The following is a 26,717-nucleotide window of genomic DNA, read 5'->3' on the forward strand; positions in this document are numbered from 1 at the left end:
CAGACACTGATAGCCCCCTTCAGAATGACAGGACCACCCTGTAGCCCCCCGACTCTTAAACAGGGGGTGTGTCTTTCTTTCTGTCACCCCGCCTGCCTCGAACTGTACTGTCATCTGATTGGCTGATGTGGCTTGCAGGGGGTGTCACCCAGCATTTGTTTCGTTTCAGCGGCTTCTCAATCTTCCAAATAAAGCAGCGCACAGCTTTCTTTTCTTTTCTTTTCTTTTCTTTCCATTCCTCTCTTTTTGCCACTTCCACTCCTCCTTCATCCTTCCTCCACACCCAACTTCGACTCGCCTGACTGAGATGGATCAGATTTCTGTCGGCCAGACCTGAGACGACCGCTGGTGCCATCACCGTTGACCCAGGAGGCACTTCTGTGCCAGACAAGACCCCCCAATCCCCCCTTAAACAAGGAATTCCCCCCTGGTGGCTTCCAAAAAACCCATTAGGACTGCACATGGGGGGACCCCTCAAGAGGGACACTGCCACCACTCCAGTGATCCATTACAAAGACTTATGGAAGGTTCCTTGCCAAGCTGGGATGACAGCCACTCGGTGACATCTGTGCCACTGGGTGAGTCTTGGAATGCCACTACTACAAAAAGCAAAGCTGACTTTGCTTAAAAGTTTTATTTAAAAAATGACATAAAAAATAATAAATAAATAAACAACATGGCTAGTTTGTGGGACAGAATGTCCATGTAGTGTCCTCCCGTTGCACGTGGTTTTCATTTTCCTAATTTCTGATGCTCTTCAGAATTTCACTGACCAGTGATGTAAGGGCAACGTCCGCTTTGAATCTGCAAGAAAACAACCAAAAGAAACTTAAGCAGTGGGGTGACTTAAAATAAAGCAAGCAAGACAAGGGGTCCCCAACTTGGGTCCTGGTGGGCCGCACGTTTTCATTCTAACCATCTCCTTCATTAGCGACCAGTTTTGGCTGCTAATGAACTTCTTCTGCCTTAGTTTTAATTAACGTCACTCAGGCCCCTTAGTTGTCTCTTTTTCCTTAATTAGCAGCCAAACGATAATGAGACACGAAACGAGGTGCCACGTGACCAGCTCACCTGTGCCCGTCACATGAAATCTGAAAATAAAGAAAGGTGAGGGTCTCGGTGAGTGAGGTTTAATTAACAGCAAGAATCAGCTTCTCATTAAGAGATTGGTTGGAGTGAAACTGGTTGGAGTTTGACATCCCAGTTTAGCTGGTCAACTGTCTGCTCGTTTCACGTCTCATTTCTGTTTGGCTGCCACTTAATAAAGAAACAAATCCATTCAGACGACCGAATCCTTAAAAACAGGGCTATTAAAATGAAGGGAAAAGGAGTTCATTAGCAGTGAAAACTGGGCACCGATTAAGAAAAGAGTGACAATGAAAACCTGCAGCCACTGCGGCCCTCCAGGCCAGGAGTTCGACACCCCTGCAATAAACGGTGGCACTAAAGACCAAGTTGCTCTAAGGTGGACATGGCGACTCTTAGCGTGTTGCCAGGCGGGTAACTGGTGCCACACATGCAGCAAAGCTGAGCGGGATGCCTACTGTGGTGCGATAAACTGTCACAAGCTGCCAGCCCTGAGCGTATCACACCTTCAAATATGTGCCCTAAAACTTTAACCACTGAAATAACAGTCCACAGTGCAGTATGTGGCTGGCACTGCTGCAGTTTAACAGGTTTGTGCCACTGCCCGTCGCCAGAATAAAAATGTTGTGCACTTCTTAAGAAAGGAGGCAGAAAAGGCCGCTCCGTGATTCAGAGCCCCCCTGAGTTCAAGTCCCACCACTGCTGCTCTCTCACAGCAGCTCAAACAGTGTGTGTGTCTCTGTGTGTCCTACAATATCTCTCTTTTATATGACATTTGGTAAGGGATTTGTAAAAGCAGCGGTAATATTTTTGATGCACCATCTGTTGGAGTGACAAATGCAATGCACATCTCTGTTATACACCATTTGGTATAGGATTCGTAAAAATAGCCAATTGGTGGCGGTTTGTGATGCACCATCTGCTGGAATGACAAATGCAATGCATATACCTCTGTTATATGCCATTTGAAAGCAGTGTTAATGTTTGTCATACACCATCTGTTGGATTGGCATTTTATTAGTACAAATGTTTGTGATGTGGCATCAGTTCAAATGACAAATGCAATGCATAATGTAAAAGCAGTACTAATGTTTGTGATGCATCATCTGTTGGAATGACAAATGTTTATGATGTGCCATCTACTGGAATGGTATGCAATGCATATGTCTCTGTTATATATTATTTGGTATGGGACTTGTGAAAGCAGCGGTAATGTTTGATAAGCCACCCACTGGAATGACAAATGCAATTCTGTTACTACAAACATTTCAGATGTGCCATCTGTTGGAATGACAAATGCTATGCATATGTCTCTATTATATGTCATTTGGTATGGGATTTGTGAAAGCAGTGGTAATGTTTGTGATACACCATCTGTTGGAGTGACAAATACAATGCATTTTATTACCATAAATGTTTGTGATGTGCCATCTGTTGGAATGGTATGCAATGCATATGTCTCTGTTATATATTATTTGGTATGGGACTTGTGAAAGCAGCGGTAATGTTTGATAAGCCACCCACTGGAATGACAAATGCAATTCTGTTACTACAAACATTTCAGATGTGCCATCTGTTGGAATGACAAATGCTATGCATATGTCTCTATTATATGTCATTTGGTATGGGATTTGTGAAAGCAGTGGTAATGTTTGTGATACACCATCTGTTGGAGTGACAAATACAATGCATTTTATTACCATAAATGTTTGTGATGTGCCATCTGTTGGAATGGTATGCAATGCATATGTCTCTGTTATATATTATGTGGTATGGGACTCGTGAAAGCAGCGGTAATGTTTGATGAGCCGCCCACTAGAATGACAAATGCAATTCTGTTACTACAAACGTTTCAGATGTGCCATCTGTTGGAATGACAAATGCTATGCATATGTCTCTGTTATATGGCATTTGGTATGGGATTTGTGAAAGCAGTGGTAATGTTTGTGATACACCATCTGTTGGAGTGACAAATACAATGCATTTTATTACCACAAATGTTTGTGATGTGCCATCTGTTGGAATGGTATGCAATGCATATCCATCCATCCATTTTCCAACCCGCTGAAACTGAACACAGGGTCACGGGGGTCTGCTGGAGCCAATCCCAGCCAACACAGGGCACAAGGCAGGAAACAATCCCGGGCAGGGTGCCAACCCACCGCAGATGCAATGCATATGTCTCTGTTATATATTATTTGGTATGGGAATCATGAAAGCAGCGGTAATGTTTGATGAGCCACCCACTGGAATGACAAATGCAATTCTATTACTACAAACGTTTGTGATGTGTCATCTGTTGGAATGACAAATGCTATGCATATGTCTCTGTTATGTACTATTTGGTATGGGATTCATGAAAGCAGCAGTAATGGTTTGATGAGCCACCTACTGGAATGACAAATGCATTTTTATTACTACAGATGTCTGTGATGTGCCATCTGGAATGACAGACAGTCTTCCTTTTACTAAGGTGGCTTCCATTTTTGTCTCAAGATCTGAAGCCATTCACTGCTACAAATAAAAATGGAGGGAATTAGGAAGGGGGCAAATACTTTTTCACAGCACGGTGCAAACTGTGGAGGGCTGGGTGGGCTCATACTGCGTTAGTTACATGATTGTACCTCGGCGGACGTCCCCGTCAGGCACCCCCACCCGGCCGTCCCACCGCCCGCACCTTTAAGCCAGCGTTTAAAAGTTTGTGTTTAGCAGAAAGGAATTTGAGTGCAGCTTTGCCAAACACACAATGCAGCTGAAACGCTGCCAGTAAATTCTGGTGCTGCAGCCATAACCAGCAGACATCAAAAGGCTTGGGGGGGCTTGGGGTAAAAATCCAAATTGGGCTGGGAGGGGGGGGCGGCAGCTCCACAATAGGCCCGTATCCGGCCAGATGAGAAATTACAGCTCTGAGACATCTTTCATCGTGCAGCTCCCGCCATGGCCTCCCACATCAATGGATCAAAGCAAACGTTAATGACGGCAACAAAACAAAGCCGACACGCTGGGGGCTGGATTGGGGGGGGGGCGTTCTGAGGAGACCTCAACCCCGCTAAGCGGCACATGTAACAGGAGACGTACACAGGCCCCCGGGGAACTCACCTGGCCGTCTCCGTCAGCCGCTGGAGAGCCCCCACTAGACCCTCGGCCTCCTTCAGGCTCCGCAAATGCTTCTCGTTTGATGTGATCTGCAAAGAAATCAAACAAGAAGCCGTCAATGGCCACCGGGACGCGTTTGAGGCGAGCAGCTTTCATGTCCCCCCCCCCCCTTGGGGAGCCACTGCAAAAGACAGAAGATTCTGGAAAGCACGCGGACCACTGCATCTTCGGGATTGCGTGGCGGTGGTGGTCTTCCACACTGTCTGTGGGCCTGTAGCCTGAGTGGACTGCCATTATACAGTTAAAGGAGGATCTCTCCTGGGCAGCCCCCCCACCTTATATAGCGCCCTTCAGAGGGTACGTTACAAAGGCAGCACGTGGCAAAGCAAACGAACCAACTTTGAGAAAGGCGACTTTGGGGGGGGGGCTCCTCGCCGCTCCAACCACATGAAACAGCACCCCCTACAGGCACCAGAAGAACACAGCGGGTGGGCAGCTTTACGTGGACATAACAGGCCATCCTCAAAACAAAGAGCCCACCCTGAGGATGAGTGCAGCAGCGGAGGGGCCGGCAGACCACATCACGTCCGGTTAGTCGTGGAGCCGTCAGGAGAAGGCGAAGGCCGTCTGCCCCGCTGAGGGATGGACACGTTGAAGGCGGCACATTTTTCTTTATGATCCATGGCTGCCTGCACGGGACTTGCTTTTGAGGAACTTACTGAAACACCTCACCATAACAGCACAGAAGATACTTGTGAGACCACCCCGCCTAACACACCCCTCGGCTTTTTCAACGGACATGCAGAAGTGAAAAAATACACCCCGGCTAGAGAGTCGGCGACACTAAGGGGGTCTTCTTCCTTCAGTGCTTTACAAACTAAACTGCTGTTCTCTTTGGTTCGCTTCTTAAAACTCCACATCAGTCACGGTGGGCCGGCTGAGGGACTTCACCTTGAGGGACACCAGCAGATCCACCCAAGGCGAGGCTCGGAGAGAAGAAATGGATGGTTACGGACGGGCCGAGTCACAGCCAGGAGCTGGTGTGGGGGACTTGAAACGGGCAGGACAGGCAAGGAGGCCCACCAGCATCTTACAATGGAAGGAGTGATGGATGGAGGGATGAACCAAAATGTCAGAGACTGCAATACACCTACAAGAAGTCATTTCGGCTAAAAGGGGGGAGTGGGGGGCAATGCCAGCCTCCGAGGCCAAGGGTGGACTTGCTTTGTCCCCAGCAGACCACCACATACATCTGTTGGTTGTTTTGTTAAATAAATGATTGACAAAGCTCTCTGTCTGCTCAGATGTGATGAAAAAGTCACGGGTGGGCTTACTTATTCACAAGACCCTATCGATATTTTAGCTATACGGTGTCTTTACTAGCTAGCTGTCTATCTACTGTATATAGCGCCTTTACTATCTACTACTGCATAGAGTGTCGTTACTATATAGCTAGCCAGCTACTCTATCTAACCACTGTATAGTACTGTTGTGGTCTATTATATAGTGCCTTTACTATCTATAGATAGATAGATAGATAGATAGATAGATACTATAGAACAGTGTCTTTACTATTTAGTTATTTACCTATTATATAGTGCCTTTACTATCTACTGTATAGTGCATTTACTGTCCATCTAACCACAATATAGTGTCTTTATCTACCTACCCGTACACTACCATTGTGGTCTATTACAGGAGTAGGCAATGTCGGTCCTGGTGAGCCACAGTGGGTTGGAACAAAAACCTGCACATACTGCAGCTCTCCAGGACCGACATTGCCTACCCCTGGTCTATTATATAGTGTCTTTACTACCTGGCTATCTACTCACCATATAGTGGCCTTGCTATTCATTGTAGAGCCTTTACTTTCCATCAATCATGGATTTGCTGTCACAACTATTATATAGTGCCTTTCACTGTCTATGTTATACAGGTGCCATAAGTGAACAGTCAGCCAGCCCGCTGACTTCAGAACTGAACTGATAAGATAAAGCCTGAATGGCAGTGGTGTCACTCAGAAGGTGACAATGTCACATTTCAGACTGGGCTTAGAGATCTAACTCTGGGGCACCGATGTGTCCACATGGGGGGGACCTCTTACACCGACTCTAATTTTTAAGGCATCTCTCTATTATATAGCGCCTTTCCTATCTGTCTATCCACTATGTAGCACCTTTCGTATCTATCTATCTATCCATCATATAGCGCCTTTCCTATCTATCTCTCTATAATATTTTAATTATATAGTACCTTTCACATCTATCATATTTTAATTATGTAGTGCCTTTCACATCTATCTATATACAGTGCATCCAGAAAGTATTCACAGAGCATCATCACTTTTTCCACATTTTGTGATGTTACAGCCTTATTCCAAAATGGATTCAATTCATTTTTTTCCTCAGAATTCTACACACAACACCCCATAATGACAACGTGAAAAAAGTTAACTTGAGGTTTTTGCAAATTTATTAAAAATAAAAAAACTGAGAAGCACATGTACATAAGTATTCACAGCCTTTGCCGTGAAGCTCCAAATTGAGCTCAGGTGCCTCCTGTTTCCCCCTGATCATCCTTGAGATGTTTCTGCAGCTTCATTGGAGTCCACCTGTGGTAAATTCAGTTGACTGGACATGATTTTGGAAAGGCACACACCTGTCTATAGAAGGTCCCACAGTTGACAGTTCATGTCAGAGCACAAACTAAGCATGAAGTCAAAGGAATTGTCTGTAGACCTCCGAGACAGGATTGTCTCGAGGCACAAATCTGGGGAAGGTTACAGAAAAACGTCTGCTGCTTTGAAGGTCCTAATGAGCACAGTGGCCTCCATCATCCGTAAGTGGAAGAAGTTCGAAACCACCAGGACTCTTCCTAGAGCTGGCCGGCCATCTAAACTGAGCGATCGGAGGAGAAGGGCCTTAGTCAGGGAGGTGACCAAGAACCCGATGATCACTCTGTCAGAGCTCCAGAGGTCCTCTGTGGAGAGAGGAGAACCTTCCAGAAGAACAAACATCTCTGCAGCAATCCACCAATCAGGCCTATATGGTAGAGTGGCCAGACAGAAGCCACTCCTTAGTAAAAGGCACATGGCAGCCCGCCTGGAGTTTGCCAAAAGGCACCTGAAGGACTCTCAGACCATGAGAAAGAAAATTCTCTGGTCTGATGAGACAAAGATTGAACTCTTTGGTGTGAATGCCAGGCATCACGTTTGGAGGAAACCAGGCACCGCTCATCACCAGGCCAATACCATCCCTACAGTGAAGCATGGTGGTGGCAGCATCATGCTGTGGGGAACTGGGAGACTAGTCAGGATAAAGGGAAAGATGACTGCAGCAATGTACAGAGACATCCTGGATGAAAACCTGCCTCCAGAGCGCTCTTGACCTCAAACTGGGGCGACGGTTCATCTTTCAGCAGGACAACGACCCCTAAGCACACAGCCAAGATATCAAAGGAGTGGCTTCAGGACAACTCTGTGAATGTCCTTGAGTGGCCCAGCCAGAGCCCAGACTTGAATCGATTGAACATCTCTGGAGAGATCTTAAAATGGCTGTGCACCGACGCTTCCCATCCAACCTGATGGAGCTTGAGAGGTGCTGCAAAGAGGAATGGGCCAAACTGGCCAAGGATAGGTGTGCCAAGCTTGTGGCATCATATTCAACAAGACTTGAGGCTGGAATTGCTGCCAAAGGGCATCGACAAAGTATTGAGCAAAGGCTATGAATACTTATGGACATGGGATTTCTCAATTTTTTTATCTTTAATAAATTTGCAAAAACCTCAAGTAAACTTTTTTCACGTTGTCATTATGGGGTGTTGTGTGTAAAAGTCTGAGGAAAAAAATGAATTTAATCCATTTTGGAATAAGGCTGTAACATAACAAAATGTGGAAAAAGTGATAACGCTGTGAATACTTTCCAGATGCACTGTATCTCTCTCTCTCTGTTATATATTGCCTTTCATATCTATCTATCTATCTATCTATCTATCTATCTATCTATCTATCTATCTATTATATAGCGCATTTCCTATCTCTCTCTCTATTATATAGTGCCTTTCCTATCTATCTATCTATCTGCTGTCACATTTGTTATAAAGTGCCTTTCACTGTCCATCTCACACTAGTGCCGTATATGAAGTGCCAGTCGACGTCAGAGTTTAGAGTACCAAGACAAAGCCCGAATGCCATTTGTGTCATTAAGAAGGCGGCGGTGTCTCCACACAGCTCACATTTCAGCCCCGGGGTCCCGATGTGCCCACATGGGGGGGATCTCTTACGCTCTTATTATTTTGAGCGTCTGGAGGCAGACCATCCGTAGATGAGGTCAAGCTACGCGTAGGCGGGGGGGGGATTGGGTTTTAACAATGGACGAACACCAAGGTCAACCAGCGCTGGCTCACCATGGGATCGCATGACAACAAAGCACTCCCGGAGGGAAAGGCGTCATCGAGAGAAGACACGGGGTGAAAGTGTGAGAAGTTGGGACACCGCTGTGTAACTGTAAACGTCTGCAGAGGACCTACGGCAGCCTTGCATCGGCGAGATGAAAAGACAAAATGTGAAGACAACAACAAGGACGATGACGAGAGCAGCCTGACGGGCTCAAGTGCACATGTATGACCGACTGACTGACAAGGCCAGGTTCAGGTACGGCCCTGGTGTGTACATCACGATGGTGGCTCCAGACGGCTCACTCAGTTCGCCACAGACGACCACAGCTGTGCCTTTCATCATCGGCGGCCAACAAGTGTGCCTGAGCGGTGACGAGTGAACGTGCCACACGTCCAGCCATTAGCCCCACTTCTGGAGCTCTGGGATCAGACGCCAAAATCCAGCTTACTCATTAGCGGGCAATGAAAGTGAAAGATGTGTGTGAAAAAGTAAGTACACCCCATGAAATGTGTTTTTCAACCTATGTGGTGTAAATGCCACCGGGTTGGACGGGCATCCCGACCAGAGTGGGGGGGAATGGTCCCTTACCCGGACAGGAGGCTCTGAGCAGACAGATGGACATCCCGACCAGGAGTCAGACCCGGAAGGAGGAGGCTGAAGGGAATGGACAGACAGCCCACCAGAAGATGCCGCTGGGGACTCTTTGTTCCCCCTGGACATCAATGCCCAGTATGGAACCAGTAGGGCATGCTGGGAAGTGTAGTCCAACAATGCAGCGCTGCAGGGAGATGCGCTTCTGAATAAATGGGACTTCTGTATCACCGGGAAGTACTTCGATCGGGTAAGGGCCCTGGCACCGCAAGTATTCCCAGGTCCTTAATTAAAATGACTTCACTCCCTTATCCAGGCGAGTCGGAGCTGGGAGGACGTGGAGCAACACTGGACTGGAGGAGGGCCGTACGGAGGTGAAAGGAGAGGGGAATCGTTGAGGGGAGAAAGGATACCTGGGCTTGTGCTCGGTTACTTTTGGAGGTATTTGTAATAAAAAACGTCCATTATTTGAACCCGGGACTTTTGGTGTGATGCTGTTTGGGGCTTGCTGATGCCCGCTGGTGGTGCAATTGAAACAAAAAAATGAACAGATAAGTCATTTCCACCTGGGGAAAGAGTAAGTCCACCCTTGGCTCTAATAGCTGGCAGTGCCCCCTCAAGTGGGCATTTCCTATAACTGACTCTGATTTCAGCTGGCAGCAACTTTCACCCACTCATCCGAGCAGAATGTGAGATGCTTGAGGGGGGCGTCTTGTGTCCACAACACCTCAGGTGGCAGGCTTTGACTTGGCCATTCCAGGCCTTTCCGTGTATTTCCAGAACATTCTGTGTATTTCTTTCCAGCCATTTCTTGGTGGATGTACTGGTGAGTTTCGGGCTGTGGTCATGTTGCCAGGTCCATTTCTTTGGTTGAGCTCCGGTCTTCTGACAAATACCCTCACAATACCCAAATGGATTCTAAGATGGCGAGCTGTCCATGGCCGGTGCACCAAGGCAACCCGACATCTGAACACTTCCACCACTGTGCTTCACAGCTGCTATCGGATACTTTTGGTCAAATGTCATGTTTGATTTCCATCTAATGTGTCATCTGGCACTGTGGGCAAACTCTTCAAATCACATTGTCCCATCAGTCCTGGTCTTTGCCTGGATATTCATGGGCACACTTCCGTCTTGCTCTAATGTATTTTTGGTTTCCTCATGGCACGCCACTGATGTTGGTGCCACTGCTGTGCCCTCTGACTCGCGCACTGTGACATCAACGGTGACAGAAGCTACAAGGAGGTCTTCTGTGATGAAACTCTGAGCTTCTTCGAGACTTCTTTCCAACATCCAATGTTCTCTTCTTGGAACGAATGTGTGGGGGCAGCACGGCCTGAAGAAGTTGTCAGATATCTGAAATCTTCTGCACTTGTGGATGATCTTCAGGGCAGTAGAATGTGTGGACACCAGGGGGCGTACGGCTCCCCAAACCCATCAGACACAGAAGCCAAAGTTCAGCACACAAGACACGTGGACTCTGCTGTGGGAAACACTTTTGTCTCGATCCCCACAGTATCACACTTCCTAAGCACAATACAAGATGGCAAACTCTCTTTCCTGTCCTCCTTCTCTCTTCCTCGTTTCGCCTTCACTCCTCTCCCGTCAAGCTTCGCCCTCTTCCTCCCGACTCTGGTTGCTCGAATGGAGTGAGGCGGCTCCTTTAGTGGCTGATCAGTGTGGTGGAAGTCCACTGTAGGGTTCTGCAGCTCCCCCTGGTGGCCCCCACGCAACCCATCAGGGCTGCACCAAACTCCAAGTCCCAGCATGTCCTGCGGTAATCCACATTGTGCCAGAGCTGCTCAGGAGGGCTGCCCTCTAGTATCCCAGGGGAGGTATGGCCTCACCAATGCTCTCTCCCCCTGGTCCTTCCATTCTGTTGGCATCCCGGCCACCCATCACAAATGCTTGACTTCCAAAAGTTTGGAGATCTTTTTAAATCTCCTCCAAGGTACAAAGTCATCGGTGACCTTCTTTCTGAAGACCTCAGTGAGCTCCTTCTACCTCGGCATGGAGACGACACACATGGAGATTGAAATAAGAAGGCAGGATGTTCCAATTTGACGTATCGGAGTTTGTCATAACTGGACGGGTGGACTTCACTTTTTCCACGTGGTTCAGTTCATTTCAAATCGATGTTTCTCAACCTGTTTGATGCCACAACCCACTTTTTCCCTTGCACGTGTCCTCGTGACCCACCCATTTTGGGTCCCCATGAGTGAATCGAGTGTGATCGTCAACAAAGCGTCTACCCGCTGCGCGGCCCACCGCCAATAACGACGCTGTGATGTGGATGAAGTGGCCGTGTATCCAAAACAGTGCATTTCAAGGAGAGAGAGAGGCTGGTTATGGGAGGTGTTGGAATGACGAACAAAGGGCTGGGTGAAGAAATGCTGCCAGTCCACTGCATCCATCGGTATGTCACCCACTTCTAGGGGTCCATTCTTGACTTGTACCCTACAGGCAGTGTTTCTCAACCGTTTTCGTGTCGTATCCCATTTTTACCCATGCAAGTGTTCTTAACTCTGCAAGAAAGATTAGTGAATCGAGCGGGACCATCGGGAGTGCCAGGAATCGAGTTTGATCATCAGAGCTCCACGAACCGAGCGTGACTGTCGGAGCAGCAGGAATCGAGTGCCAGAATGCCAGAAATCAAGTTTGATTGTCAGAACGCCAGAAATCGAGAGTATGACCATCAGAACTCCACGAATTGAATGCGACCGTCAGGAGTGCCAGGAATCAAGTTTGATAGTCAGAGTTCCAGGAATCGAGTGTGACCATCCAACTGCCAGGAATTGAGAGTGATTGTTGAATTGTCCCACTACCATCAAGCATGCGACGATCGGGACGCAGCACCATGTATCCCAAATGGTGAGAGGCGGGTTACGTGGTTACGAGCCACAATGATGAGTGCAGGGGTTGAATGTGATACAACTGGTCATCAAAATGCTTTGCATTTATCTACGGTCAGTGTCACTACTGGTGGCATGAGGCCATACCTGGACCCTACAGAGCTGGCACAGGTAGTCCAACTTCTCCAGGATGGCATATCAATACGTACTTCCCATTACTAGAAGGTTTGGTGTGTCTCCCAGCACAGTCTCAAGGGCATGGAGGAGATTCCAGGAGACAGACAGGCAATTCCTCCAGGACAGCAGGACAGGGCCCCTCGTAGAAGGTCCTTAACCCATCAGCAGGACCCACTGGTATCTGATCCATTGGGCAAAGAGGAACAGGATAAACACTGGCAGAGCCTACAAAATGACCTCCAGCTGGCAGGCAGGCCACTTGGTGTGAATGTCTCTGAGCAAACAATCAGAAACAGACTTCATGAGGGTGGCCTGAGGGCCCGACATCTTCTAGTGGGCACCGTGAAGCTCGATTGGCATTTGTCATAGAATACCAGAAGTGGCAGGTCCACCACTGGCGTTTTCACAGATGACAGCAGGTTCACCCTGAGCACATGTGATAGACGTGAAAGGGTCTGAAGAAGCCGTGGAGAACGTTATGCTGCCTGTAACATCATTCATCATGAGCGGTTTGGTGGGGGTGGTCAGTGATGGTCTGGGGTAGCATATCCATGGACGGACACACAGACCTCTTAGGCCAGACAATGGCACTGCAGGACTGCCATTAGGTATCGGGATGAAATCCTTGGACCTATTGTCAGACCCAACGCTGGTTCCTCCTGGTGCATGACAATGCCTGGCCTCATGTGGCGATAGGATGAAGGAACTGATCCCATTGACTGGTCCCCCCCCCACCCGACCTCATTCCAATAGGACACCTCTGGGTGGGACATTATGTTTGGGTCCATCCAACACCTCAGCCTGTCCAGGAGCTCAGTGATGCTCTGGTCCAGATCTGGGAGGAGATCCCCCAGGACACCATCCGTCGTCTCATTAGGACGTTGTCAGGCATTGGCATACAAACTACTGAGTACCATTTGGAGTTGCTGCCATGACATTTCGGTCAAATGGACTCGCCTGCCTGCCTGCTTGATCATTTCTCCCTTTGATTTTCGGGGTGTCCCTCTGTCGGTTGATCGTTTTCGTTCCTCACACACCACCATACCAGTCCAGATCAGTAGACAGAGCCAGCAGGAGTTTTTTCCCATTGAGCTCTGACGTGTTTTCTGTGTGGTCCTTTCATTTTTTTGAGCAGTTTATGTCTCAGTTTATCGACTGTTGACATTTTTATTCTGCTGAGTGGTTGTGTAGGTAGGGGGCCGCATTGCGCTGCTTTAATGCTGGTAAGATGGCCCTGACTCACTGTACAGTCGTTTGGCAGGGCGACACAGTCAGTGGCGAGGCCTGAACCGGCTGGCAGCCTTGTGCCAACACCTCCGCCAGCGGGCCACGCAGCACTTTGAGCACCAAGTGGGTTTTCATTTTGCAGAGGCGCAGATAACATAAACACGCGTTTCAATTTCTGTTTGATTACACCTTGAGCAGCAATTACATTATTACTTTGAAACGCCGACTGAAATGCGCTTTTCACGTGCGGCCGGCTAAAGTAATTAGAGGCGCCTTTGATGAGCGACCAATCAAAAAGTGATTCATGAATAATAATTAAGAAGCCTTTTGTCCGGGACCCCGTCTTTTTATGGAACTCCTGCCACTCACGGAACATTTTCATCTTCTTCTGCTCAGGTGCAGATCTCCTCTATTGTGGCGTTTAAATGACGCTGTCAAATGACAGCTTCAAACGAGACACAGAAACGCATGGCACGTGGGCGCAAAGCGGCTTTATCTGCAGCCTCGGGGTTCCATCCATCATCCAACCCGCTATATCCTAACACAGGGTCGCGGGGGTCTGCTGGAGCCAATCCCAGCCAGCACAGGGCGCAAGGCAGGAAACAAATCCCCGGGCAGGGTGCCAGCCCACTGCAGGGCGCACACACACTAGGGACAATTTAGAATCGCCAATGCACCTAACCTGCATGTCTTTGGACTGTGGGAGAAAACCCACACAGACACGGGGAGAACATGCAGACTCCACGCAGGGAGGACCCAGGAAGCGAACCCAGGACTCCTTACTGCGAGGCAGCAGCGCTACCCACTGCGCCACCATGCCTTGGGATTCTCTTCTGTAAAATTCTGCTCGGGGTTTCTAAAAGAACCTAACAGTTGAACTCCATCAATCAAGCTGGAAAGACCACCTCAGGAATGAAACGCATTTAATAACACGTCGACAGGAAAACGAGCAGACGACTATGAGACCCGTCCACGAATCCGGTCATCCGGTACTGAAACAACGTAGCAAAGATGGCGCTAACCTGAGAATGAAAATCCAACCAGCCCCACCAGGGAGAACGGAATGGCACAAGTAGGTGAGGAGCCCCCTTATCTCCACCATCTTAGGGGTGATCCCACCCACTGTCTGTTCTCTCCCCCACTTGTCGATTCATAGGGATGCCACCCTTAGAACGGTGCCACTCAAACACTTGGGGTGGGTCGCAACTTGCTAGTTGTTGTAAATGTTGGGTGCATATGTGACGTGTCTGCGTGGGGCACAAAAATGGCGGCAGGCTTAAGCTTGGCGTATACTTTACCCTGTGAAGCCCTGCAAAGCGCGTGCCCAGTGGGCAACCAAAAACACATTTCTACCTGTTGCAACCCGTCTGACTGGCGCATTGACATTCTCCTCGTCAATAAGTGACAGTACGCCAACAACGTCACTGAAGAGGATGTGAGACCCCCGCTGACGGGAGATGAGCTACGCCTGCTGGTACTGACTTGAGGAAGCAAAGGAGAAGGTGGCATGTTGGAAGCAGTAACTGGCAGAGGTGAAGGAAGGGGCGAGTGTAATATTCTCGTGATTTGGGGACCACCATGATGAGCCAATGCACTTTGAATGTTCTCGTAGGTCTTTCTTGCTCTTTGATGACCGGTTGTATCTGCACTCATCATGGTGGCTCGTATCTACTTTCACACACGGGCGAGTAGGAGACAACTAAAGGGCCTGAGTAATGGGGGGCAGTGGGGTGCACTAACTGTCTTTCTCAATCCCTTGCAGACCATTCTCGGGAAATCCTGCACGGTTCCGGCACCCCCAGTGACATCACTTCCGGTCCAGGTGGGCCCGATGCCATCATCTCCAGTGCATCCGATGACACCATTTCCGGTGGCCCTGATGACATCACTTCCGGTGCTGGCAAATAATGACGCCATCTTTTACTGTCGAGGTCAGTTCTGCGTTGGACTCTGAACTGTAAACACAGTTTAACCTTTTGCTGCCAGGGCATAATACATGGGTGGCTGCCCCAAACCTTTGATGTCTTTTGGCCATCTTTGTGAACCCACGTAACCCGTCCCTCACCATTTGGGCTGCATCCCGATCGTCGCATGCTTAATGGTTGTGGGCCGATTCGACGATCACGCTCGATTCCCAGCACTCCAGTGGTCACGCTCAATCCACTAATCCATCTTGGTGGGTTCAGAACACACTTACATGGGTAAAGTAGCAGGCTGGCGGGAGTTGGGAGGGTCAATGAGTAACAAACAAGACTGAGGGCAGCAAAAGTGTGCAAATGATGACAGCGACACGGTGAGCTTTGGGGCCGAATTAAACACCAGAGCACAGCACTCGGGATCTTCTTCACGGCCTCCACAAATTAAAATCACTGAAACAAACTGGGGGCTGAGCTCACCAGCAATGACGACCCCGGGTGGCTCTCTATGTAAAGAGGAGAAAGGGTTAAAAATGGATGGGAGTTTGGGGGGGGTTCAAGGAGTAACGAACGGGACTGAGAGCAGCTGAAGTGTGCAAATCACAGTCGCAACACGGTGTGCACTGGGGCCGAATGGAGCACTCAGGGTCTTCTTCACAGCTGTAACAATGGAGAGGTGGCAGCCAGGGATGTTAACAGTCGCAGCTTCTTCCTTTACTTACTGTAACGTCACTTAAACACCCCAGCCATCTTTTAGTCTTTATTGTAACCTTAAACAAGAATAAACATTTTTACAGTCCATGATGTCCTCCTTCTCCTCTACCCAATAGGAACGTAACTGAGTTGTGTACACGAGATAATACATCTGAAATAAACCGATTACGCTATACAGACGTGTCTTACGTGGTCTGTAAAAAGACGGTGCCATCGTCCTCACACGAGGACACATCGGACATTACGAGCTCGCAGTACCAATCAACACTCAGCTTTATGTGCTTTTGTTGCGGCAGGTCATAAGAAACGGCAAACATGTGCGCTCCAGCCAAGCAGCCATCAAACACGACAAAGTATGTTCGGCGAAAAACAATGTCACCTCAGAGGGGGGTCCTGTTTTTCAGGAAAGACCATTCTGTGTCCTAAACAAACCGCTGTCAGGCGTCCCAAACCTGCTCCTTATTTAGTTTGACTTCTGAGCAAATGGCCGCTGATGACCACCAGCAAGTCTCATGATGGGCCTCTTCTCACGTCTGCTGATTGCACCTTTCAGCTCACACAGTGGGAGCCAACAGCTCGTTCATTATTACTGGTGGGACTAGCCGGGGGTGTGAGGGTGTGAAAGGCGCCACTGTGGCTTTCTGAGGTGTAACGGCGCAATAAAGTGAAGGGGGGCTTCATGAGAGCCTGACGGGAATCTGTCCATCTGTCTGGCACAATACCTTTAACATCTGTCTATAGTGACTTTCATATCAGTCTGTTATATACTGTAGGGTCTGTACTATTTATTACATGCCAATCTGTCTCTCCTCTATATAGTGCCATCTATCATCTGTATGTACCCTGTGCTTATATAGTGACTTTCATATCAGTCTATTATATAGTGCCTTCTCTATTTAGTACATACTTCCACCACAATCTATCTATCTGTCCCTCATATAGTGCCTTTTATATCCATCTACCACTTATATGGTGGTCTTCACATCAGTCTATTACATAGTTCCATTCCCAGTCTATTTACCTATTATAAAGTGCCTTTCACATTTATTAAATAGTGCCTTTTATTTAAGTCTATGTTAAAATTTTATATACTGTATAATGCCTCTTTCGTCTACTATATAGTGCAGTTTCTACATATCTACTTGCCACTTTTATACAATGCCTTTCATATATAGATATATATAGATCGATATATATATATATATATATATATATATATATATATATATACACACACATACATACACATTACCATTTTTAGTCATCTCTCTCTCTTATACATTGCCTTTCAATTCATTCATTGTCAGCTCTTTCCATTATATAGTGCTCTTCATATCAGTCTGTTATATGTGCCATGTTATGCTATCTATCTTTTATTCAGCATGTTTTAAATCTGTATATCTATTGTATAGTTATCATCATGTTTATTATACTGCCTTTCACATCTATCTATTATACAGTGCCTTTTATATCTATTATATACATCTATAAATCTGTCTATCTGTAATATAGTGACTTTCCTATCTATCTATCTAATCCTATTCAACTATGCTAAAATATATATCTGTCTGTAATATAGTGTTTTTCCTATCTATCTATCTAATCCTACCAACTACGCTAAAATTACATTATACAAAGTTATTGTCTGTTATACCTGCATTGTTATCACTCTTTAATTTAATATTGTTTTTTTTTTGTATCAGTATGCTGCTGCTGGAATATGTGAATTTCCCCTTGGGATTAATAAAGTATCTATCTATCTATCTATCTATCTATCTATCTATCTATCTATCTATCTATCTATCTATCTATCTATCTATCTATCTATCATATAGTGCCTTTCATATCTATCTATCTATCTATCTAATCCTACCAACTACGCTAAAAGTTATGTCTACCTGTAGTATAGTGCCTTTCTTATCTATCTATCTATCTATTCCTACCAACTACGCTAAAATATCTACCTATTATATAATGCCTTTCACATTTATCTATCAGTCTGTAATATAGTGCCTTTCCTAGCTATTTAATCTTATCAACTACGCTATCTATCTGTCTGTATTATATGGTGTCTTTTACATCCATCCATCTATCTCTTTAATTAATTTGATGATTTCTCAGATTCTCTGTACGGTATGCATATTCTGTTTTTTTTTTTTTTTTTTTTTATCATTCTCAGTCTTCTCCAGGCTGACCAGCGGCCTTTTCACTTTCACATTTCCAAAGTGACATTTTTATACTATCATTTTTTTTCTTTTCATTATGCAACCTTAACATACGGACATAACAAAAGGGCCAACCTGTCTTGAGGAAATCATCACAAACTGTTTGGGATGTGACCGGACACCAAAGCCCCACAGCACACCCACCTGAACACAAAGAGAACGCACCATCATCTCCATCCAGGCTGAACCCCAATCCCATTTTCCCTCCATGTGTTTGGTGACCAGGAGGACTTTAGGGACCTTCAAAACTCGACTTGACGTGATTCTGGAGGAGTTAAGTGGGTAGCACTGAATGAACTGTCTTTCAACTTGACGGTGAGTCGGGTACTCGAGGACATCAGTGCAAATGAAGGGGAAAAGCCAGGAGGCACATCTTTAGGCAAAGAGCTGTGGGAATCAGGAACAAACTACCGAGACGTGGAGCTGAAGCAGACAACCTGGACAACGTTTAAGAAGAAGCAGGATGAGATAAGGGGACAGCTGAGCTATCAGGAAAACAAACGGACGACTACTGGACTGAGTGGCCTCCTCTCGTTTGTCACACTTGTGATGTTCTTATGACACGGGATTTCAATTAATACATAATGAAAGGTAAACGTTTCAGTGTTTAGAAACTTTGTTTACAGGCATTTAAGTATTTGTCACCGAAGACACCATTTAATTTGAATTGGAGAGCTAATCACATATCCGTCCGTGTGCTGATCTCAAAGAGCCCAAGAGGAGCACACGGTAATAGCGGCACATTACTCCATTTGATTAATGCTGACATGAACGCGCCACCATGATCATGACGGGGGGTGGGGGGGGGGTCACGCTTCCCTTTAAATCAGTGTACACGGCACATGAGTACATTACAGCTTAAAGAGGGGCTTTAGGTCCTCAGAGGCACGTTATTATTATTCATAACAGCAATCATAAGAATAACAGACTGACAGATAAATGAACAGGAAAGGCACTATATGATAGATAGATAGATAGATAGTGGCACTATAAAATTAACACACAGACAGACAAAGGCACTATAAAATTAATAGACAGACAGACAGACAGATAGATAGGAAAGGCACTATATAATAGATAGATAGATAGATAGAAAGATAGATAGATAGATAAGAAAGGCGCTATATAATTGATAGATAGATAGATAGATAGATAGATAGATAGACAGATAGGAAAGGCACTATATCATAGATAGATAGATAAAGGCACTATATAATTAATAGATAGATAAAGGCACTATATAATTAATAGATAGACGGACAGATAGATAGGAAAGGCACTATATCATAGATAGATAGACCGATAGATAAAGGCACTATATAATTAATAGATAGACAGACAGACAGATAGTTCCTTTCCTATCTATCAATCTATCTAAGAAAGGCACTATATAATTAATAGATAGATTGATAGATAGATAGGAAAGGCACTATATAATTCATAGATAGATAGATAGGAAAGGCACTATATAATTAATAGATAGACAGACAGACAGATAGATAGAAAAGGCACTATATCATAGATAGATAGACAGACAGATAGATAGATAAGAAAGGCACTATATAATTAATAGATAGATAGATAGATAAAGGCACTATATAATTAATAGATAGATAGATAGGAAAGACACTAAGAAAGGCACTATATAAGTAATAGATAGATAGATAAAGGCACTATATAATTAACAGACAGACAGACAGACAGATAGATAGATAGATAGGAAAGGCACTATATCATCAACTTCTGGGCCCATTCTTGGATAATCAATGCTTGGAGTTTGTCAGAATTGGTACGTTTTGGTTGGTCTCTTGAGGATTGACCACAAGTTCTCAATGGGATTAAAGGTCTGGGGAGTTTCCTGGCCATGGACCCCAAATGTCGATGTTTTGTTCCCCGAGCCACTTAGTTCTCACTTTTGCCTTATGGCCCTGGTGCTCCGTCATGTTGGTCACCAAACTGTTCTTGGATGGTTGGGAGAAGTTGCTCTCAGAGGATGTTTTGGTCCCATTCTTTATTCATCAGTTATGGGAACACAAGAGTGTGCAGGTGCTCCGGGATTGACTGTGGTGCTTGGCTGCAGGACGGTCAATCAGGTGCCTCTTTCACATGTCGGAGTGGACAGATCAGGTGCTATAAAGAAGCCTGCACGGCAGGAAAGAAGGCAGACAAAAGAAAAAGGAAAAGACAGAAAGAAAGGAAGGAAGGAAGGGGGGTTAAAAATGGAAGAATGAAGGCAGGATTGGGTGACGCCAGCGGGCGAGGGGATGCTGGGGGGAGATCCCCCTCAGAGGAGCGTAAGGGCGACGCTAAAGGGCTGAAGAGGGGGGGTAACTGGAGTGGCTCGAGGCCCGCTCTCGTAGAAGTGAGAGCAGGAGGAGTGAGGTTGGGAGCCCATGGGACAGCAGGGACCCGAGCCCGGGAGGAAAGGTTGGCTGTGCTCATCGGCAGGACGCCGTCTGTGTCTGCAGGATAAGATGCACCTGGGACTGAATTTTTAGAATCACTTCCTGCTTTAGGATTTTAATTTTGTTTTAAAGGATTATTTATTCTGACTTTTAACCTCCACAATTTTCAGAGATTTTATTATATATTTATTAGAACAATCCGAATGCACTGCACTTCTTTATGACCGTTTGTTTCTTTTTTTGATGGATTGTAATAAAAGCACTGACACATTTTTACACCTACCCCTTGCTGCATGTGTGTATGTCCTCATTTGCCCGGCTCATCTCGGTCTATGACTGTCAATGGTTTGGGTTCAAGAACCTCCAGGATGCCACCAGGAGCGCAAAGCCAACCCGGGCTGTCACAGAGAGCACCAGAATACCGTCCCACAAGTTATTCAGGCTTAACACCATAAAGCGGATCATTGCAGGTCACTCGGAGTCTGATTCGGGCTGAACCACAGTGACACTGAATTCTGAGTCACACGCGGGGTTAATGCCAAAGAGGTTATACAAATGTTCAAAAACAATAATCAAAAGACAAAAGGAATAAAAAAAAAAAAAGCCACTCCATAAAACCAAAATCAGAACTCACTGTTACGGTTTGGTTTTCGATTTCGAATTTTTATCTGCTTTTCTCCATTAACTTTCGTTTTTGGGGTCACTGAATGTGACTTTCATTTTTGGATTTATTTCTTTCACTTTAAGAGTTCTAAAATATTTTGGACCGTTTCTTCTCCCGGTTGATGTTTTTCATATTTTCTGGTTGTCCTAATTCACTGTTGTTTTTATTCTAAACAGCAGAGTTTGTGAAATGAAGGCTCTCCACGTATGTTTTTGAACTTTAACTCTTTTAGGGCGGATGTCGACTTTTGTCGACAGGAGGGGTTGAAGGCGAATGTCGACAAAAGTCGACATCCAGGGATAGGGGGCGACAATCAGCTGTTAATGGCGACAAATCTCACTGTCACGTCACTGGCATTCCCTCTGTGCTTGGAGGAATGCTAGACTCGTTGACTCGGCAAATAAACATTGCGTGTGCGTGAGTTGCGAAATGTAAACAGGCAAGATGGCACCGACATGTGAAAAGGCAGCGAAGCAAGTGCAGAAAAGAAAACACTCGGCAGACGTTGTTTTGCGCATTACCGCGGAGTCGGACTCTTGATTTTTCAGAATCGGACTTTATTGGCAGTGATCAGGAGATCGAGCAAGAGAGTGAGAAGCAGGCATCAGCTGATCAGACACCAGCCGATGCCGCGCGAGCGGATCTGCTGCCAGTTGAGTGCCTTCGCGCAGCCAATGCATCTACGGCAAGGTTCACATGGGATAAATACACATACATTGATCCGTTGAGAGCCGATCTGGCTACCGGAGTTTACAAGATGGCATGGCTTGCTGTTGGACACGACAGATCACCAGCTGCTGTACTTCAGGCTGCTCTCTCCTGATGCTGCTTTTCAGCTACTGTCAGACGAGACAAACAGGTAGGCAGAGATTTTTTTTGAATCGCGGGCTGCCTTTGCATCGCATTCTCGTTATTCAAAGTGGAAACCCACAACGAAAGACGAGATGAAGCGCGCTGTGGCATTACAAATAGAGATGGGACAGAACTGGTGAGATAACTTCAGGGAGCATTGGTCCAAACGTGCTTTGTCCCCTGGTGGCTTAGGTACGTGCTGCTGCAAAGTTTTATTCACTTCTGTAATAAACAGAAGCAAATCCCATGGGGTGAGCCAGGCTATAATGCCATACATAAAGTTCATAAAGTTTCAGAAGATGAAAAGAGGTGACAATACGGGTTTCATGCAGGCAGAAAACTTGGTGGCAGTGGCATGGCACGATGGCAAATGGGTGACTTGTCTCTCTACAGTACACACTAACAATATATGTGAGAAAGTGCAGCAACAGGCAATTGAAAAATAGGCATCAAAACAACACATAGAGAATTCAGGCTCATACAACATGCAAGACAGTAACATTTGTCAAAAGTAAATATTGTTGATTTGATATGTTAAACAATTGCTTTGTGTTCTTTTTTAAAAAATGTTAGTTTTTGGAAAAATATTCAGCCCTGGGAGAAAAGAAACAAAAAAAAATTAGCCCTAAAAGAGTTAAGAATTGTACACATTAGTTATTTCTTCTATGGAAAGACGTTTTGGAAAGGATTGAAGTGACTGTGGTTGTTTCATGAAGTTCCCGTGACACAACGTTGTTTTACAATTTGAGGATTTAGGTTGCTACGCAGTTACTAGGGACGCACATCCTTACGTCATCCTGCGACGGGATAAAGAGCTTCCGGAAAAGTCATTAAAGCTCCTAACTTTGTGATTATCTTTTCAAAAACATTTTGCTGTGCGTTGTATTCGTCTTTATTTTGGCCCTGCCTTCGATTCTTGTCTTATCCCTGGTTTAGTCGGTGTGTCAGCTGTGTCTGTTCATGGCCTCAGTTACCTGTTAAAATGTTAAAATGAAGATCACAGTGCTGCACTTCATACCTTTGCCTACTCACTCTTAGCCACTCCTTTTGCTCACAGTTTGCTTCTGGCTCCTCCTTTCTTTGACTGAGGCCCCTCCCAAGCATTGTCCTCTGCTTTCTTTATACTCCTGACTCCTCCCAGTTTGGGTTTGAGGCTCCACCCCTAGCCACTCCTTTTGCTAACTATTTCTTCCCAGCCCCCCCTTTCCTTGACTGAGGCCCCACCCAAGCCTTGCCCTCTGCTCTGTATTTGCTCCTGACCCCACCCACTTGGGTTTGAGGCTCCACCCCTAGCCACTCCTTTTGCTCACTATTTCTTCCTGGCCCCTCCTTTTCTTTGACTGAGGCCCCACTCAAACCTTGCCCTCCATTTGCTCTTGACCCCTCCCACTTGGGGTTTGAGGCTCCACCCCTAGCCACTCCTTTTGCTCACCATTTGTTCCTGGCCCCTCCTTTTTTTGACTGACGCTCCACTCAAACCTTGCCTTCCATTTGCTCTTGACCCCTCCCACTTGGGTTTGAGGCTCCACCCCTAGCCACTGTTTTTGCTCACTATTTCTTCCTAGCCCCCCCTTTCCTTGACTGAGGCCCCACCCAAGCCTTGCCCTCTGCTCTGTATTTGCTCCTGACCCCACCCACTTGGGTTTGAGGCTCCACCCCTAGCCACTCCTTTTGCTCACTATTTCTTCCTGGCCCCTCCTTTTCTTTGACTGAGGCCCCACCCAAGCCTTGCCCTCTGCTCTGTATTTGCTCCTGACCCCACCCACTTGGGTTTGAGGCTCCACCCCTAGCCACTCCTTTTGCTCACTATTTCTTCCTGGCCCCTCCTTTTCTTTGACTGAGGCCCCACTCAAACCTTGCCCTCCATTTGCTCTTGACCCCACCCACTTGGGTTTGAGGCTCCACCCCTAGCCACTCCTTTTGCTCACTATTTCTTCCTGGCCCCTCCTTTTCTTTGACTGAGGCCCCACTCAAACCTTGCCTTCCATTTGCTCTTGACCCCTCCCACTTGGGTTTGAGGCTCCACCCCTAGCCACTGTTTTTACTCACTATTTCTTCCTAGCCCCCCCTTTCCTTGACTGAGGCCCCACCCAAGCCTTGCCCTCTGCTCTGTATTTGCTCCTGACCCCACCCACTTGGGTTTGAGGCTCCACCCCTAGCCACTCCTTTTGCTCACTATTTCTTCCTGGCCCCTCCTTTTCTTTGACTGAGGCCCCACTCAAACCTTGCCCTCCATTTGCTCCTGACCCCACCCAATTGGGTTTGAGGCTCCACCCCTAGCCACTGTTTTTGCACACTATTTGTTCCTAGCCCCCCCTTTCCTTGACTGAGGCCCCACCTAAGCCTTGCCCTCTGCTCTCTATTTGCTCTTGACCCCTCTCACTTGGGTTTGAGGCTCCACCCCCTAGCCACTCCTTTTGCTCAGTTTGTTCCTAGTTCCTCCTTTTCTTTGACTGAGGCCCCACCCAAGCCTTGTCCTCCTCTCACTATTTGCTCCTGACCCCTCCCATCTAGGGATTGAGGCTCCACCCCTGGCTCTTCATCTTTGGCTGAGGCACTGCCATGGCGTTTGCCTTTCTCTGTCTGATGCTAGTACTAATAACACGGTAATCCCAGGATAGAAATCAGTGGACCTAAAAAGAAGGAACTTGATTGGTGGGATTTCTCTATCACTGCATACTTAGCGCTTCTGCCAAAGACGACTCTAAAGCTCTTCTTGTGTTTCCACTATTGATTCTGGTTCATATTTTCCAGCTTTATGTTGTCTGCCCTTAACTCTTACGTTTATCTGCCATTTTCCCATCCCAGTATCCAACCAGGTGCCTGACAGGTACTTTGTGTTGCACATCAATAGACACAAAAAGGAGGGCTTGAGCAGGCAAATGGCTGGACAAAAAAAATCCTGTCAAGTTTAGGTAACCGTTGGTCTCGAGAGATCATGGCACATACCCACATGGATGGGATAAAGAATCATAAGGTCCTGAAGATGCAGTGTTTGGTGTGGCTGGAGAGCCCAATTTGTGAGTGGCAGCAGCTACACAAAAAGTTGCTGATGCCTGGGTAGCTTCCTGCCACGCTCTCTTCTCTACTCTATCCTCACAGGTGGCGCAGTGGTAGTGCTGCTGCTGCTTTGCAGTAAGGAGACTGTGGAAGATTGCGGGTTCGCTTCCCGGTTCCTCCCTGTGTGGATAGCGCTTTGAGGACTGAGAAAAGCGCTATATAAATGTAATGAATTATTATTATTATTATTACTGCAGCTTGATTCAGTGTGGTCGCTCTTTTACTGGCTACTCTATGGATCTCCCGTCTCCATCACATTCCTCCCAGCTGTAGATGTCAGTGCTCATGGACTTCATGTCAAGCTTGCAAAACGTCCTTAAAGCAGAGGAGGAGGTGATCATATGCCCAGGTACCAGCAGCATGCGCACCATATAATAGATCCTTGGGGGATCCTTCTTTTAAGACATCTGATGGACGTGTCCAATCCAGCTGAGTTGGCACTGCATCAGCAGGGTGTTCAGACTGGGGATCTTGGCACGTGTATGGACCACCTTATTCATCATGTGGTTCTACCAATGGATGGCAAGAATGTGTCTGAATCTGAGTCAGCTTGGCAAAGGTTGAGGTAACACAACCTCCAGTCAATCTCTGCATCCTGGGAGAGGACAATAGCAACTGTGGAGCCAAGGAGGGTGGACCGCTGCACCACCTCCAGCTCATAATCAACAGATGGTGATAGATGGGTGGGCTCTTGACACTTTGGCCCATCGCATTCACATTCTTCAGAGTGATGTTCGGGAAAACTGATCCATCAGTCGCTGCAGTTGTTCTTGGGAGCGGGTGGTCAATGCAGCATTGTTATCACAACGTGTGTCCCTGGATGAGGACCTACTGGACTTTGGGCTTTGCTTTTAGGTGTGAAAGGCTGCTTACAGTGGACTTTGTGCACAGATAGACCCCCACCCCAGTCAAAGCAAAGAAGTTGCCGGAAAGTGAAAAGGGGAAAGCACACAGGCTTGTTTCACAGCACTTCAGGACATTGAAGGCATTAGACTGGAGAACACCCTTCATGTCTTTGTGGAAAGAGGGGATCGGGCTGAAGAGCTTAGGAGGCCTTGCCGAGGCTCCTGAACAGACCATCCCAGCTGATAAATTTGAGGGATGGGATAACAAGGCGTCTTCTGCTCTCTACTCTTCTCTTGAGGCTGCCACAAGTAAAAAAGCCAGGTCTGCCCCAAGCTCTTTACATGTGCCTGCCACTTACCCATCCTGGAATATCCTTGGGTACCGTTTGGTGTTGCTCATGGAGTCCCGAATGAGGCACATGACCTGCATTGTGAGGGAGCATCAGTTACGGCACTACGGCCATGAGGTGTGATTACCCGAGGGTGATCCAGCTCGTAAGATCCTCATTGTTGGAGACCCGAGTGGCTGGACCAGGCCAAGGGGTCACCCACGTAACACCTGGATGCGGCAGATAGAGGGTCCTTTCCTGGGGGGTGGAACTGGACTTCGT

The 26,717-nt window shown here is 46.7% G+C and overlaps 1 protein-coding gene across 1 annotated transcript in view; it reads right to left on the bottom strand.

Annotated features, from left to right (window-relative positions):
- Window positions 1-603: 603 nt before the first annotated feature.
- ulk4 (unc-51 like kinase 4) overlaps window positions 604-26,717 on the bottom strand; it is a 499,390-nt gene continuing 473,276 nt past the window's right edge. The window contains exons 36-37 of the mRNA XM_028817917.2: window positions 4,186-4,271; window positions 604-804 (exon numbers count right to left, since the gene is read on the bottom strand). Of these exons, the coding sequence (XP_028673750.1) occupies window positions 741-804; window positions 4,186-4,271 (150 nt within the window). The 3' untranslated portion in view covers window positions 604-740. The remainder of the gene's footprint in view (window positions 805-4,185; window positions 4,272-26,717) is intronic.

Source organism: Erpetoichthys calabaricus, chromosome 13, assembly GCF_900747795.2.
Source record: "Erpetoichthys calabaricus chromosome 13, fErpCal1.3, whole genome shotgun sequence".
Lineage (NCBI taxonomy): Eukaryota > Metazoa > Chordata > Cladistia > Polypteriformes > Polypteridae > Erpetoichthys > Erpetoichthys calabaricus.